Raw genomic sequence first — 15,189 nt, forward strand, 5'->3', positions numbered from 1 at the left:
ACAGCTGCTTTGTTAGTCGTTGGGTTTTTTAGCCTTTATATTCACAATACAGGAAGTTTCTTTATTACAGAAAACACATTACAGTCTTTGTTTTCACACACACACATACACACCTGCTGCAAGGATGTGGTCCTGTATCACAGACTTCTTCACGTATGAAACCACAAAGTCGGTGGTCGTGAAGAGCTGGACCATCGGCATCATCAACCGGGTCGTCCAACTCCTCATCATCACCTACTTCATTGGGTGAGTTCCCTCTTCATTAATGTGTATATTTGAGGATTTAACAGTGTTTATATTAATCTGCTCTTTTTGAGGGTCTCAGTCTTGTTCCAGAGTCTTTTCTCTGTATCCAAAAAGACTGGATTGTATTTCTTGTGTGGTCAACACTCGCTCTGATCGCTCAGACTTCAAATCTCTTTTTGCAACCTTTACATAAACATCTTCTCATCTTTCAAGTTCACAAAAAGCTTTATTTGCCAGGTATGTGAACACACAAGAGGAATGACACTCACTTTTCTTTGCTCTCAGTGTACTGACACAACAGACTCAAAACTTGACAGGATTACTATTTACGGGGCTCCAGATAGAAAAATGTGTTAAACATATTTATATATACCGACGTATACATATTATATGCAATCATAAAAAATACAAAACATGATAAAATAGGATATGATAACATAGATGTGCTTTTGCAGCTGTGGGGATACCAGTTATGATAATCTGACGTAATGGTGGGGCAGCGTTGATATCACAAGATAATAAGTCAAGCTTGTTTCAAGGGAAAACAGAGTTAATAAAATGTATGGGCGCATGTCCGCTTAGGGCTTCCGTAGAAAACAACGCGTATTCAAGGTCTAAATGGTCTAATTTACTGGAACAAAGGATGCTTGTGTGACGGGGACTTTTGCACACGGACTGTTCCTGAATCACTCTAATCACCTAAAATATGATTATTTCAGTTTAATGGAAAGAACATTTCCTGGTTTAGTTGGACACTAAAACATTAAAGATAATAAAGGTGATTTCTGTTCTTATTTGCAAAATCCACACCCGTAAAATTCACCTTAGCAATGCAATATATTTTTTATATGTGTGTGTGTGTGTGTCTTCGCGAACACACAGACACACACACACACACACACACACACACACACACACAGACTGTGTCAGCCCACTTATATGGCAATAAAAGCGGTGAATGAAGAGGATGGAACGGATTGGTCTTGTGCATAAATTTAAAAATAGAAATTGAATATAGAGTAAAAGGAAGTAAACCGCAGCCGTTCTACAATCAAGTTAAAGGCAATAAAATAAACTTTAAAATAATTACAGAATATTATACTAAATATGTGCAATATGTCTGTTTTTAAAGTGTAATGAAGGCGTTTCAGCGTAAGCGTGTGCAAGAGTTTACACTATGAAATAAAGAGGTAATGTACAATATAATGATAATTTAATTGATATAATTAAATTCATTAATTTATTTAACACAAGTTAAAAGAGGTTTTTTTTTTCCTGTCATTGAAAGAGTCAAATGTCTGCAATTTACTCAAAACGAGAAGTTTGAGGGTCATTCTTCTTTTCTTTTTAATCACACTTATTATCTAAACAACTAATTTGTCAACGATCATTTTATACTTACAATTTATGTTTTTTTTTTTGTTGAATTAAAATGTAATTGTAAACATTTTACGTTTTACGTGTTACTATTTCAAGTCATTTATCACAATTATAATAACCAGTGTATTACAGAGGTCAGGGGTTACACTTACAAAACTGTTGTCGCAGCTGCTGGACAGTTATACTTATAGTTAATTAACTGATGTATTGTTTGAAGTAATAATCTGGAAGACTTTCATTTAAATTAATGTCTGGTAAGTCATAGTCACTTCGACGCTCAGATGAAGGCAGTCTAAAAAGGAAAAGCGACCGTCAGCGAGGAAGATCAAGAGTTACAACCAGAGCCAACCATGGACGTCACACATGCAACACTGTCTGGATATCTGGGACGTGTGCTCCCGCAATGACCCTTTGTCACCATAGATGCCGCCAAAGAGAACGAAATCTTTGAGATTACCACTTTAAATGTTTAAATTTAAAATTTCAGCTCGGCGTATCGGAGCAGAATGTGGCTGAAGATTGATCATATTTAATATTATTATATAACAAGACATATTACAAACCTGTTGAGCAAGAAGAGACCATTTAGAATCAGTTACAGACCATTTGTGTGTGTGTGTGTGTTTGTGTGTGTGTGTGGGTCTCAGGTGGGTGTTTGTCTATGAGAAGGCCTACCAGGTGAGGGACACGGCGATTGAATCTTCGGTGATGACGAAGGTCAAAGGTTTTGGAATCTACAACGACAAAGTGATGGACGTCGCAGACTACGTAACTCCTACACAGGTGAGAACAGACGGACGGATGATTGACAGCAGCATACAGAATGTATTTACTTATCGGGTAGTGCATGTTAATAAACACTGGTGTGAATAGCATTATGACAAGCTTTTTCAGGGAATCATCGAGCATTTAGGCAGAATTAAAGTGTTGTTTTATCGGCTGAAAATATCGGCAGAAAAGTGACATATCTGCTGATGCCCATATGTCATTTTCAAACCATAATCTGCAGATACTGACAACTGTGAGGGGCACTCACTTTGGCCAGTCATTTAGCTTGGCAGAGGGATCATTAAAGAGCAGAGTCAGGTGTGTGTGTGCCTGATTGCTCTTGATTGAGAGCAGGTGGTGGGAGCTTATATATACCCTTGGAGTCCAGCACCCAGTGCTGACTCATTGTCTCACCTCCAGAGATAGTGAGAGCATCTCTCTGTGTCTTCCTGCGTTTTCAGTGTTTTTGTAGAAATCAAAATAGCAAACTTTGTTGGGCTTATTATCTCAAAAGCCTTTTCTGTTCTCCCTTCAAATCCCTTGGCCCATTTATGTTTCACGAAGGAGTTTTTTCCAGGGTTTCCCTGAGAGTTTACTTTTGGTTCAGCTGCTTGGCAGCGGTGGTTTAGTTTGCCTTACCCAGACTTTGATTTTGGTTAATGGAGCCTGCTTTCTGCTCAAAATTATTTGTCCTTTCCCACTCCCTTTCAATCGCTTGCGATTTTCAGTGGCTTTTAGAACCCCTTCCCAGTCCGCTATTGTGTCCCACTCCCACGAACCCTGACGGATAACGTGCGGATAATATCGTGCGTCCCTACTTCCTGTTACTGACATCAGTTTGTCCAGTTGTAGTCCAGTCCAGTCTCATCTGTGGCCCCTCAGAGCCCCCTCTCGTGGCAAAAACCACTGTCAGGCTTTTATCATTTATGCTCCTGTGAGGAGTTTTTAGCTGTTTATGAAATAGAGCGAACTTAATATGAATGCCTCTGTATGAGCTGCAAAAGCAAACAAGACCACCAGCGACAAGATTAATATTTTTATAGTTATTTTTAATGCCTGTAACACCTGCAGAGGGGTAGGTGTCAGATGAGGCGGTTAACTTTGTACTGCCAAAACAGCCTTTTTTCTATATTATCCACAGCAAAGATTACCAGTAAGTGATGCGTTTGAATGTTAAAAGAAAGCAGGATGAGATTCTTTGTCCACAGGGGTCGCCAAAATCAACACAAACCAAAAGTTCCTCAATGGAGCTCTAAAGGAGTCGAGGCGATGCATGGGTGTGGACATTCTGGATGTGGTTGGCTGCTGAACTCCACTTGGCCACAACCTCCTCTCCTGATGCTGAGGTTGAGGCTGACCAGTGAAGGTGGTTTACCACGCTCTTCCTCCACAAGGCGACATCCTGAGTTCTCCTATTTTTTGCCAACACGTACATTTTTTTCCCAAACCCTGGGGACAAAACAGCACATTTACAAACACAAATTGTAAAAGGAGATCTATGTATGTATTTTTTTTGTCATTATATTTCAATTCAAAAACGTACCCTTTCCCATATGCCAAGGGTCAAAGTAGTGGGTAATGTCTGGTCTTTGTTCCCGCAAGAACTTCTGTACCCCTGTATGTCTGTCGGTGACAATGGCCTTGATCGGGACACCTTTACGCTCCATGAGAGACAGACTTCACCTATAGCCCTCTTTCTCCATCCGTAAGATGTTTCCAACTTCATTGCTCTGCCGATACAACAGAACATAGACATGGGCTCTTCACAGGTTACAAAAGGACTAATATGAATTCCTATTTCCAACAGTGATTCAGTGGATCAGTGTTTTACCTGGACTAGTTGAATGTCAGTGACCTTGTTTGCTTTGAGATCCATCATAGTATAGCTCCCATACTTGGCAGAATGTCCTAAAAATATAAATGTGTATATATACATTTTTATTTTTTTATCTTTTTTCTTAATTTCTTTGTATGCCTTAGCCGACAATAATTATCAAACATACAGAGTGCCCGTGTCACACGACACACTCCTGTTAGGAGTTCGGGCCTGAGTAGCTGTGCACAGAGAAAGGAGTTTACATTTAACTTTATGTCCAATGAACAGCAGCAAGCAACACAAAGTAAAATGTAGTAGCACCAGCTGAAGTTCTATTAAATGTAGGCTTATTGCAACCAATCAACTGGCTAAGTGCAGTCTTGACAGTTTAATCAATATTATTATAATACATTGAATACACATCGGTCAATCGGATAAAGATCATTATGCTTTTAAGTTTAAGATACCTGACAGAAATATGAAGAAGCATATCATATGCAATGCTGCCCATTATGGCTCACCTTTGCTTCTCCTGTTAGGCTTCAGGTTCACCTGTCCAGCAGCATGTTTGGTCCTGACTGGTTCCGTCTGGCACCCGATCTCTCTGGTCAGTTTGGGCTGCAACAGAACATAATGCTATTTCGCAATTATAGTTTAATATACAACGACTATTTCAATAATAGTCGTGTTTGTGGCTGTTAAACGTGCAATCGTAGCAGAGGTAGCTGCTTTTACTGTCATCGGCACCGGTAGAACAACGTCAGGCACTGCGTCGGCTTTTAGCATAGCCACTTTTGTAAAACCCATATCCACCTCCATGAGATTGGAGAAACACTCTCTAGAAAAGTGACGGTTGCACAACCCAGTTCTAGAAGGGAGTTCACGGTCCTGTAGGCCCAATGCACGCAACCACCAGCGCCTCATTTCTAGGTCCGCTGGAAAAAAGGGGAACCGGAGGTGCTATTGCAACCGGGCACATAACACTGCCGACCCATTCTGGCCACGAGCTAACAACTACTAACACTAATACAAACACTAACACTAACTAAAGCTAACTAGCTAAGTTAAGTTAAAAACACTACGAGCTAAAGCTAACCTACAACTAAAGTAACAAGCTGGCTAAAATTGGAAAAATCTAACAACCTAAGTAACTACTGCCTAAACTGCTAACTAACTTACTAAATACTATTCAGTCACAACTGTAAAATGAACACTAAAATAACCAATGCTAACAGTACAATCTAACTACTCTTTCAGTTATAATCAATTCGCGCAGTTCTGTCTTTCCACTTGACTCCCCACAGTTTGCTGAATCGGGTGATGGACTTTTTATACGGTTTGGTGACGAAACCAGCGACCACATACGTCACAAGTGACCATGATCAGCCGATAGAAAAATTAAATTGCAGTAGCTGGGTTTCAACCTGTAGAGGGCAGTCGCTATGCGTAACTCTAACACAATTTGCACTCAAATGTCAAGATATGGACCGGAATTGATCGACATCACTACTAAATACATATGTTTTCAGCTGGAAAAAGTGGTCTGGGGGTTTAGTTACTCTTTAAACATAAAACCAGCATATTTGATTTTCTTTTTTTTCATTCTGTCTAATTAGGATTTTTATAAAGAATGTTACGGTGATGAAAATGAGAGAAACATAAACTTTTATGGCTTTTTTATAAGTGCTGTTAAACAATACTTAATTTGTGAAAGGCACTGAATGTAATAAAAATGTACGCACGACTTTATATCAAATCAAATCAACTTTATTTATATAGCACTTTGCACACACACAGTGGATCCAAAGAGCTTTACAGCACACACACACACACACACACACACACACACACACACACACACACACACACACACACACACACACACACACACATATACACACACACACATATACACACACACACATATACACACACACACACACACACACACACACACACACACACACACACACACACACACACACACACACACACACACACACACACACACACACACAGAGAGAGAGAGAGGAAAACAATAGAAAAGGAAGGACACAAACATAAATAGAAGAGGAGAAAAAATCTCCTGGATCTCTGGGCAGACAGAAGTCTTCGGTCAGGTTGCAGTTGTTTGATATGGGGACAGGAGTTCTGTGATGTAGGAGGGGAAAACCATTTAATGCCTTGTAAACAAACAGCCAGTGTAGGGAGGCAAGAATGGGAGTGATGTGCTCCCTCTTTATGAGAAAATGTCAAAAATCTTGCATCTGCATTTTGGATTAGTTGAAGACGGGATGAACAAGACTGGGTGATACCAAAATATAACCAGGAGCAGTAATCAAGGCGGGAGGACGGCATGGATGACTTTTTCCTGAGTTTGGAGATGATGCCGAGCTGCATGAAAGTTTAACTACGTGTTTGAGTTGTTTGTCATACTTTTAGATTTTTTGCATGTGGATTAACAGAAGGGGCCAATGAGCCAAGATGAGGAGAGGTAATATTGGTCAAATGCTGTGGTCCAAATAAAAAAAATGGTTTTGTTCTCTTTGAGTCCACGCAGAGTCCAATATGACCCTAAAGCTCACCTGTACTGGCTGTTTTGTAACATGCACACTCTTTTTGTTTGATTTCTATGTGTTCATAGCCTTTACAAATAAAGAGGCTTCTTTGAAGATTTTTGCTTTTGTGAAAATGATAAAAAATGATTTGTAAAAATACATCGTCAGCAAACATTCAAATATTTCTCTCTTTGTTTCTGCAGGGAGCCTCAGTCTTCTGCATCATCACCAAATTGATCACAACAGAGAACCAGGTCCAAGGATTCTGTCCTGAGGTCAGAGGTCTTTACCATCACTGCAATACTACTACCATTAATAGTACTTTACTTGTTTTGTCAGAGTAGTGCACAGTGTGAATATTGAGCAAAATGAAAATGATTATAAAACATGTTAAACTATGTTAAACGATGTTTACTTAAGAAGAAAATAACAGGATATAATGATCACCTGTTTTATAATCATATATTTTAATGCAAAAAAACGTCAAGTCATGCTGACTCAAGTTAAATTTACTGGTCAGATCGGGTTTTTTCATTTGGCTGATGAGAATTTTTTTCACCAATTCTGGGAGCCGGAATGAAACAACTGAACTGAATGAAACTAAAAGAAATGACCATGGAGTAGTGATTTCACACCGCGCGTGCCTATTTCAATGCCATCAATATGCCCAAAGAAGAATCTACACATTATTTGATACACTGAAGCTGGTCTACTTGTTATGTCTGCTGCTACGCTTGTGTAAAACCTCGGTGACGGTGATTTCTATCTCACTGTTCAAACACTCTTGAGATCAGCACTGACTCACATCTGTAACAGAGCCTCTGGTTGGTGGAAAGTTGAAGGCAGCAGGAAGGGTGAAAAAACAAGTTAGGACTCTTGTAGGATAGCAATGATTAGTTGAAGTTCAGTGGGGGAAGGCTGGCTGTGGCTGTGGACAGAATCAACTAAAAGCTAAGAGTCTGAGAAATGAATGAAATGAAAAGAAGCCTCGAAGCTCTGTCCATGGTCCTGAATCGGATGGCGTCAGCTCCAATTCCTAATTGTGCTGCAAAGTCACAAATATCCTGTATGTACTTTGAGGTCTATGCTTTGTGGTCCCCTATTGACACAATACATTTCGCAGCCCATTACAGTAACACAAGGCTCCTAACCACTCAAAAGGAACAATTTTCTGACTGTTTGACTGTCCCTGATTCTCTGTGGGTTTGTCACTTCAATTGCCTCCTTTCATAGTAAATGTGACAATTGTATCTATTGTTTGTATAATAAGGAGTTTTAAGTGTAGCTTTAATGTGTGTGTGTGTGTGTGTGTGTGTGTGTGTGTGTGTGTGTGTCTGTTTAATTGTGCGTTTCCCAGAGTGAGAAGAAGTACACTTGTACTCAGGACAGCGACTGCACAAAGCACCTCAACAAACCAGGAAGTTACGGTGAGAGCTCCTGTCTGTTTGCTTCCCTTCTCATTTCTGCTATAACAGGGGTCTCCAACAGGTAGCTCACGAGCTACCAGTAGCTTGCGGCCTGGATTTAGTAGCTCGCCAAGAGGTTCAGAGACTCTGTACAAAAATCAGACGACAATAAATGCACCTTGAAAGCCTCTTCCCACTTCAATTCAATGAAATACACAGACGTCCAACCCCCTCCAATACAAAATACCAGGATAGGCCGATCAGCTGTCAATAAAAATGGTGATGCTTCTGGCAAGTTTGTCAACGTCTGAATCTAACCAATCACAACAATGTTGCAGCAACCTCCATCCACAGGTCGGGTCAGTTATGCTGTACGCTAGTTGAGCTACAATGAGGAGTTCAGTGCTATTAGCCTGTTTAGCCAGATTTATGATGGACAGTGAAGGCTGCCACGCAAAGAAAAAGCAGAAAACTATTTCCACGGGAAGTGGGAAAGTTTTTATTCATGAATGTGAAGAGCAAGTGCGTGTGCCTCATCTGTTGTACCAACGTTTCGGTCGACAAAAGCATCAACATGGGGCGCTACCAGCAATTACGGCGATGCAATGTTTTCAAAGTAGCTCTCAGATGAAAAAAGGTTGGAGACCCCTGTGCTATGCACTATTTTATGTATGTCTATTATCAAACTAATGCATATACAGTCTGTGTTGAATATATAAGTAAGAACTGGTATCTATTTCTGAGCCTAAAATGTATTTTTGCTCATTCACTGTGCATGATAGTTGTTCTTCTCCTGCTCAGGAATTCTCACAGGGAATTGTGTTGCTTTCAACTCCACCACCAAGATGTGTGAGATAAAAGGATGGTGTCCTGCTGAGATCGACACCATCAAGACGTAAGATGATACTTCACATGTGATGGCGGAGAGCTATTACAAGGCTTTGCTCTCCCTTTTCTGCCGTGCTGATGAAGAATTTTGACTTGAAAAACTACCGAGAGAGTTTTCCTGAAAGCAAAGTCGGGATTTGCAGTTCGGTACAGCCACATTGGGGCATTACTTATTTTAAGGGTAATCTAAACAGGCTGTACTGTTGCAACATAATCCTCAAGTCAAAGTGTGTCTACTAAAAGTTCTTACTGTTTCCACTCACAGGCTGAGATTGTTATTCAAAGACAGACCTCTCTATTTTCCAGTGATTTTTTTCTTTAAACCAGAAACTGTTGTTACCCGGCTCTCTTCAAAGACGCCAGACTCCATTGACAAAATCAGTAATTTTACATTGCAGAACATGGGAGTGTCTGGTTTATGGTTTCCTTGATCCGTAAGTTTTATTTTGTTGCTGTGGGTTGCAAGAACATTATGTAAGATTCGTACTAACCATTATAGTTTCCCAAAGCAAACAATAACACGAACAAACTAACAGATCACAACAGCGGTAGACCATCGCCTGCATGTTCTGCAATGTAAGTGTCCGGTGGCTTTGAAGAAAGTTATGTTATTACTGTTTCCAGTTTTAAATAATTATCGAACTTTGTGACAAAAAGGTGGATCTCTGTTGGGATCCTTTCCTGGTGAACATAGTTATTGATGGGTAGAAATGAACCTGGACTACGATAAGCCAAGAGAAAATTTTGGGCTAACTTTGCAATCCTCAAGAGAAATGACAGAAAAGTTAATTTTTGTAATATATTCTACGGTTTTCAACAATTGTTTCTTATGTTTGTATCGATCTTCCCGTCTCTCTCAGTACTCCTATGATGGAAGTGGAGAATTTCACCATTTTCATTAAGAACAGCATCCGCTTCCCAACCTTCAACTACACCAAGTATGACCTCTATGATCGTAATCTTATAACAATGATGGTTATGATGATATTGGCACAGGGGTATAAATATATGTCTGTTTGTGTGCAGAGGGAACTTCCTTCCGACCATCACTGACTCTTACATCAAAAAATGCAACTTTGACATGGTCAACAACACGTACTGTCCCATCTTCAGAGTGGGAGACGTGGTCCGATACGCACAGCAGAACTTCACTAAACTGGCAGACAAGGTACAGTCAAGAGAAGTTTATAAGTCCGAGTCATGTTCACTTCCAAGTCAAATCTTATTATTCAACACAAACACCTCACAAATAAAACTGTGTGGGTTTGGAATGCTTTCTGTCCACGTCTTACTTGTTGTTCGATTTCACCAAAGACTTGTACGACGGAGTATTGGCCACATTAATTAAAAAAGACGTAATATTACGAGAATAAAGTTGTTATTTTATGAGAATAAAGTCGGAATTTTAGACTATTGTTAGCCTAAATATTATAAATATCAGAAGAGCAGCCAGCTGCCTGCACTAAAATGAGGAACGTGTGAAGTAAAACTTCACAGTGAACATCTTGTGAAGTTAAGCTTGTAAATGATACACAGGAGGCTTACCACAACTTGAGCCGGAGCTGTATTTATTGGATGGAAGAATAGCATACATGTACCTTGCGAAGTCCTGCGAAATCTCCTACCTAGTAATGCGTAAGCACACACAGATACGAAATACTTCCAGCACCACTTTGTCATAACTATCAGGACTCTGAAAAGAGATTTTATTTGAAATTGACGGCGCAGGCAGCTGGCTGCATTTCTGATATTACCCTTCAAAATAAGACTTAGGCTAACCATAGCCTAAAATTACGTCTTCTTTCTCGTAATCTCGTGGCCCTAATACTCTGTCGTAGACTTGAGACTTTTGTTATTACAGTTTTTAATTCTTGCATCATCTCTTTAGAGAGTCAAGACTCCAGTAATCTAATCTCTAAGAAGCCGAATCCTGTCCCCTTCATAAAACAGATTCAAGCTCTCAAGTCAAGTTTCACACTCTCATTTTTGCTGAAAGGATTCACAGCAAAATCTAATCCCCACCTATTTTGCCGGAGTTGAGGCGTGAGTCAATCATCTCAATCATTTGGTGCAAGGTGGTCATAAAACTCATCCGAGCTGTCTTTTTCTTGACTTGATGTTTAATATTATCAGGAGTTTTTACACGACACGGACATTGTCAACAACCGATAGGAGCGATTTCTCCAGCACAAAACAGGAAGCAGCAAACTGGGTAGATAGTAAACATGGACTCTGTTAAAGGCTGACACCTAACTCACTTAACTTCACTCAACTGAATGTGACCCCGTAGTCGGACATTTGCTTGCTGTTGTGAGTGTTAGCACAGCAGTTGGTAAGCTCAGATGAACCAGTGAAAGTTTGAGGTAGGTAGAGAGGACATGCCTCACTAGCCGCCTGCTGGTTGTGCTATTCCAACAAACCCCTGCACATGCAAGGAGCAGCTGGGGCAAAAAGCTGCTCCGTTGTTTTTCTTTATACACTAATAACTGTTTTTTTGTTTGTTTTTTTCATTTTGAAAATTCTATCAGGGAGGAGTGATTGGAATAAAGATCGGCTGGATATGTGATCTGGACAAGTCGGATGACGAGTGTAACCCCTCCTACTCGTTCACCAGACTGGATGCCATGTCACAGAAGAACGCCGTCTCACCGGGCTACAACTTCAGGTAAGGACAACTCAACATCTACTGGCCTGGATCGCCATCAAATTCATTGTGGCTCTTCATGGTCCCCAGCTGATAATTAGCAATTATTTTGGTGACGCCATAACATTTCCTCTGGCAACGACAATAGACCAAAAATTCTACCTCCACACAAAGTATCTAATGGCAGGTAAAGTAAGGTATCAAGAAGAAGGCTTGAAAGGGCCTTTCAGATGGAACCCTGACTGTGTTAAAGAGTCCACTGGCTCCAAAAAGAAGTCAGAATGTATGAAAGTCAACCATGAAAGTAGCCTTCTTCAAAGTGTATTATTTAGTAAACATAGAGTGCAATAGCAGGGGATGCTTTAGGACGTTAATGACAATAGGACCGACTGCAATGTCTCAAACAGGAAAGAGTAGTAGTATGCATTCACCCTTTTGTCAAAGTATGGTCACCTCTGGCTCCAACAGCTAAACTTGTAGTTTCTAAACAGTAGTCCACATACCAATGATAATAATAAGTCTATCGTTCTTTCTTATATGAAGTTGGCTGTTGTTAGCCTCCCCGGTTTTATTCATCTGTGGACACAGCAACTCTGTCAGAGTGCCGTCTACATTGTCAAGGCAGATTTCGTTTTAGTGGTTATGATTCGTTACATCATATATGTACGCCTGAGTTGCACACTGATCAATAAGCTTATTTGTGTTTGCGACACACTATGACTTGTCTGTCTGCACAGGTTTGCCAAATACTATAAGATGGAGAATGGGACGGACTACCGCACTCTGGTCAAAGCCTACGCTATTCGGTTTGATGTCTTGGTCAATGGAAATGTGAGTAAACTGTATCCTGTATCAGCATATCACTGGTTATCCATGGTTATTATGGCCCTGATGGTCCTGGATCACCAGTACAACTCAACAAAGGTCAGTATGGCATTAATAGTCTTGAAACAAATGGTGATAGTGGTCCTGGATATATAGAACAGATTCAAATGAATATCAAGAGAAAAACGATAATCGCACACTCAGAATGTCAGAGGGCCGTGGTTGGTCGATCACAATGTTGGTCCAAGGCGTAATGTAGAAAGTTGACCCAGGAACACACCTACTTGGCAAAATAATGAACTGACGCTGGATGAGTTTTAAACTTTACGGTATTTTCAGGTCAGATAACAAATTTAAATGAGTTTCTGGGTCTTTTTGTGAGGAGCCTTAATGCCTGTGGGTTTCTTCCCACCTTTCACAGACGTGCAATATTAGTAAATTGAAAAATTTTTTTCTTCTGACGTGTGGACGTTCTTAAACACAAACTGCTTTCTACATCAGTCACAACATTACTCACAATGTAAACCTCAAAGACCAGAAAGAAATAGAAGAGAAAGTGGAAAATAAAATACAATTAACATCGCTAAGGCATTAATAAAGTGCTGGTGATACCCAGAAGACTGAAACCCTTCTGTTATAAACTATCCTTCCTCCGTTGTAGGCAGGGAAGTTCAACATGATCCCTACACTCATCAACATGGTGGCAGCCTTCACATCAGTGGGAGTGGTGAGTCTAACTGCTGTACGTTGAGTTTTGAGCAAAATTGGACTTGGGCTTCACAACACAATCATTAATAATGTTGTTATTGTCATTTTGTAGGGCACGGTGTTGTGTGACATCATACTGCTAAACTTCCTGAAAGGAGCCGAGCAGTACAAGGCTAAGAAATTCGAAGAGGTAAAATATCCAGTTCTTAAGATAATCGATCACAATGGAAGTTCACATCAAGCCACTAGCCAGTTGAGGGCAGTAAAACATTTAAACGTGACACTCTTGTTTAGTTGTTTCCTACAGGTGACCATTACAAGTTATATAATATGTGCCTCTTTATTTGCTGCAGTAAAAGCACCACTTTGTTCAACTAGTTACAACTTTGTCAACTGTTCGGTGCTAAGCAGGTGGTTTAAAGTGTGTTTATCACAACTTTTTACTGAAAACACCTTCCTGCTGTTTGACTCAGTGCACAGACTATACAAGAAGTGAATGTAGCCACTGTAATATCTAGAATACGTTTTTTGGTCTCCTGTTTTAAAGCCTCATGTTGGCATTATGGCCGTAGCAGTCTTGGATTTTTGGTTCCAGATGATCAGATTGGAATAAGAGGGTGGAGCTGGAGAGGAACGAGGGGTTTGAAAGCAAAGTTATTAACAACAGCAGTAACTTCTTAAAGACCCCCTCCAGTGAAAATCCAGTGTTAAATCTTGTAAACATCTCCATGTGGTGTTCTTCATGCTACAAGGCATATCGGGGACAACATGAGCAGTCATCTCCATGGCTGGGCTTGTCTGCTTTTAAACTGCAGTGTACCAAGGACAGGCTGAACAACACGTGTTCAGATTGGCAGGTTTGAGACGTCACAAACCTAAGGAGCAAATCCCGTTAATGGACGGTGTGACGCTATGCATATCACTATGTACAACCCATGGCGACCACTTCGGTGATGTGCGAGCGAGCTGTAACCATCATCATAACTTTTGCAAACTCACTACTGACTACTAATGTTAACATTACTACTACTAATTACTACATTTCAAGCTAGCAGCACATTACTAGCTGACTGATAGTCATGCTGTCGCAGTTTTAACAGTAAAATTGTAACAAGTTAGAGCAATACATAAAATACATTGCCATTCTGATACGTCCACTTGTATGCAACCCTGTCCAATTTGCCCCTCTTCTTCTTCTGACTCTCTTTCCGGTTCGAACATGTATGGCTAAATTACCCCTGTATTACCACTTGCCATTTTGTAGCGTACAGAAGGTAGAACGTAGCAATCAGCTTTCTGAGTTTGATGGGCAGAGTCGAAGGTGAGCTACAGACTTACAACATAGGGGGTGGATAGAAATGTGCATAGTAGGTGGGGACTATGCAGATTCAGGAATTTTTAATGAGGGAGAAGGAGGAGATGCCTTGGTAGGATTTTTAGAAGGTAATTGAACATATTTTTCAAAAGACTTGAAACTGGAGATTGAGACCATAAACTTATTGGGAAATGTTTAGTGAGGGAATAAATTAAGAGAGAAGTAGGGTCTATAATATCAAACTTCTTTTTGCAAACAGTGGAGTCCCCCCCTGCTGGCCATTACAAAGAATACAAGTTGAAGTCACCCCTGCAGCTACGTTGACTTCTTACATAGTCTGTGGTAGACGGCTAGAAAACTAACATCAAAAAGAGGCTAAATGCTACAAGGCTAAATGTAGCGTCTATGTTTATGGGTTATTGTATTGTTTTAATATTAACTTCGGTTTGAAATATCTATTATGATTAGAGTTAACACATGAAACTCTTTCTTTTTCTCATATGCTGTAGGTGTCCGACAGCCCGCTGCATTCTCAGGGAAATGGGTTGTACCGCTCACAGCTGTCACTCAGACACAATGAGACCATCATGAGGTCCAGTGACTCAGGAGCATTTTCTATTGAACAATACACCTAA

General features: G+C 40.2%; 1 protein-coding gene across 1 annotated transcript; it reads left to right on the plus strand.

Annotated features, from left to right (window-relative positions):
* The first annotated feature begins 124 nt into the window (after window positions 1-124).
* p2rx3b (purinergic receptor P2X, ligand-gated ion channel, 3b) lies at window positions 125-15,189 on the plus strand. Its single transcript, XM_069676932.1, has 12 exons — window positions 125-246; window positions 2,274-2,409; window positions 6,972-7,043; window positions 8,126-8,195; window positions 8,976-9,069; window positions 9,923-10,000; window positions 10,089-10,230; window positions 11,591-11,727; window positions 12,444-12,537; window positions 13,193-13,258; window positions 13,352-13,429; window positions 15,064-15,189. The coding sequence occupies exons 1-12, from the start codon at window positions 125-127 to the stop codon at window positions 15,187-15,189; spliced, it is 1,215 nt and encodes a 404-aa protein (XP_069533033.1).

The sequence above is a fragment of the Semicossyphus pulcher genome, unplaced genomic scaffold, assembly GCF_022749685.1.
Source record: "Semicossyphus pulcher isolate SPU_LCO1_2020_fin unplaced genomic scaffold, fSemPul1.0.p SCAF_27, whole genome shotgun sequence".
Classification (NCBI taxonomy): Eukaryota; Metazoa; Chordata; class Actinopteri; order Labriformes; family Labridae; genus Semicossyphus; species Semicossyphus pulcher.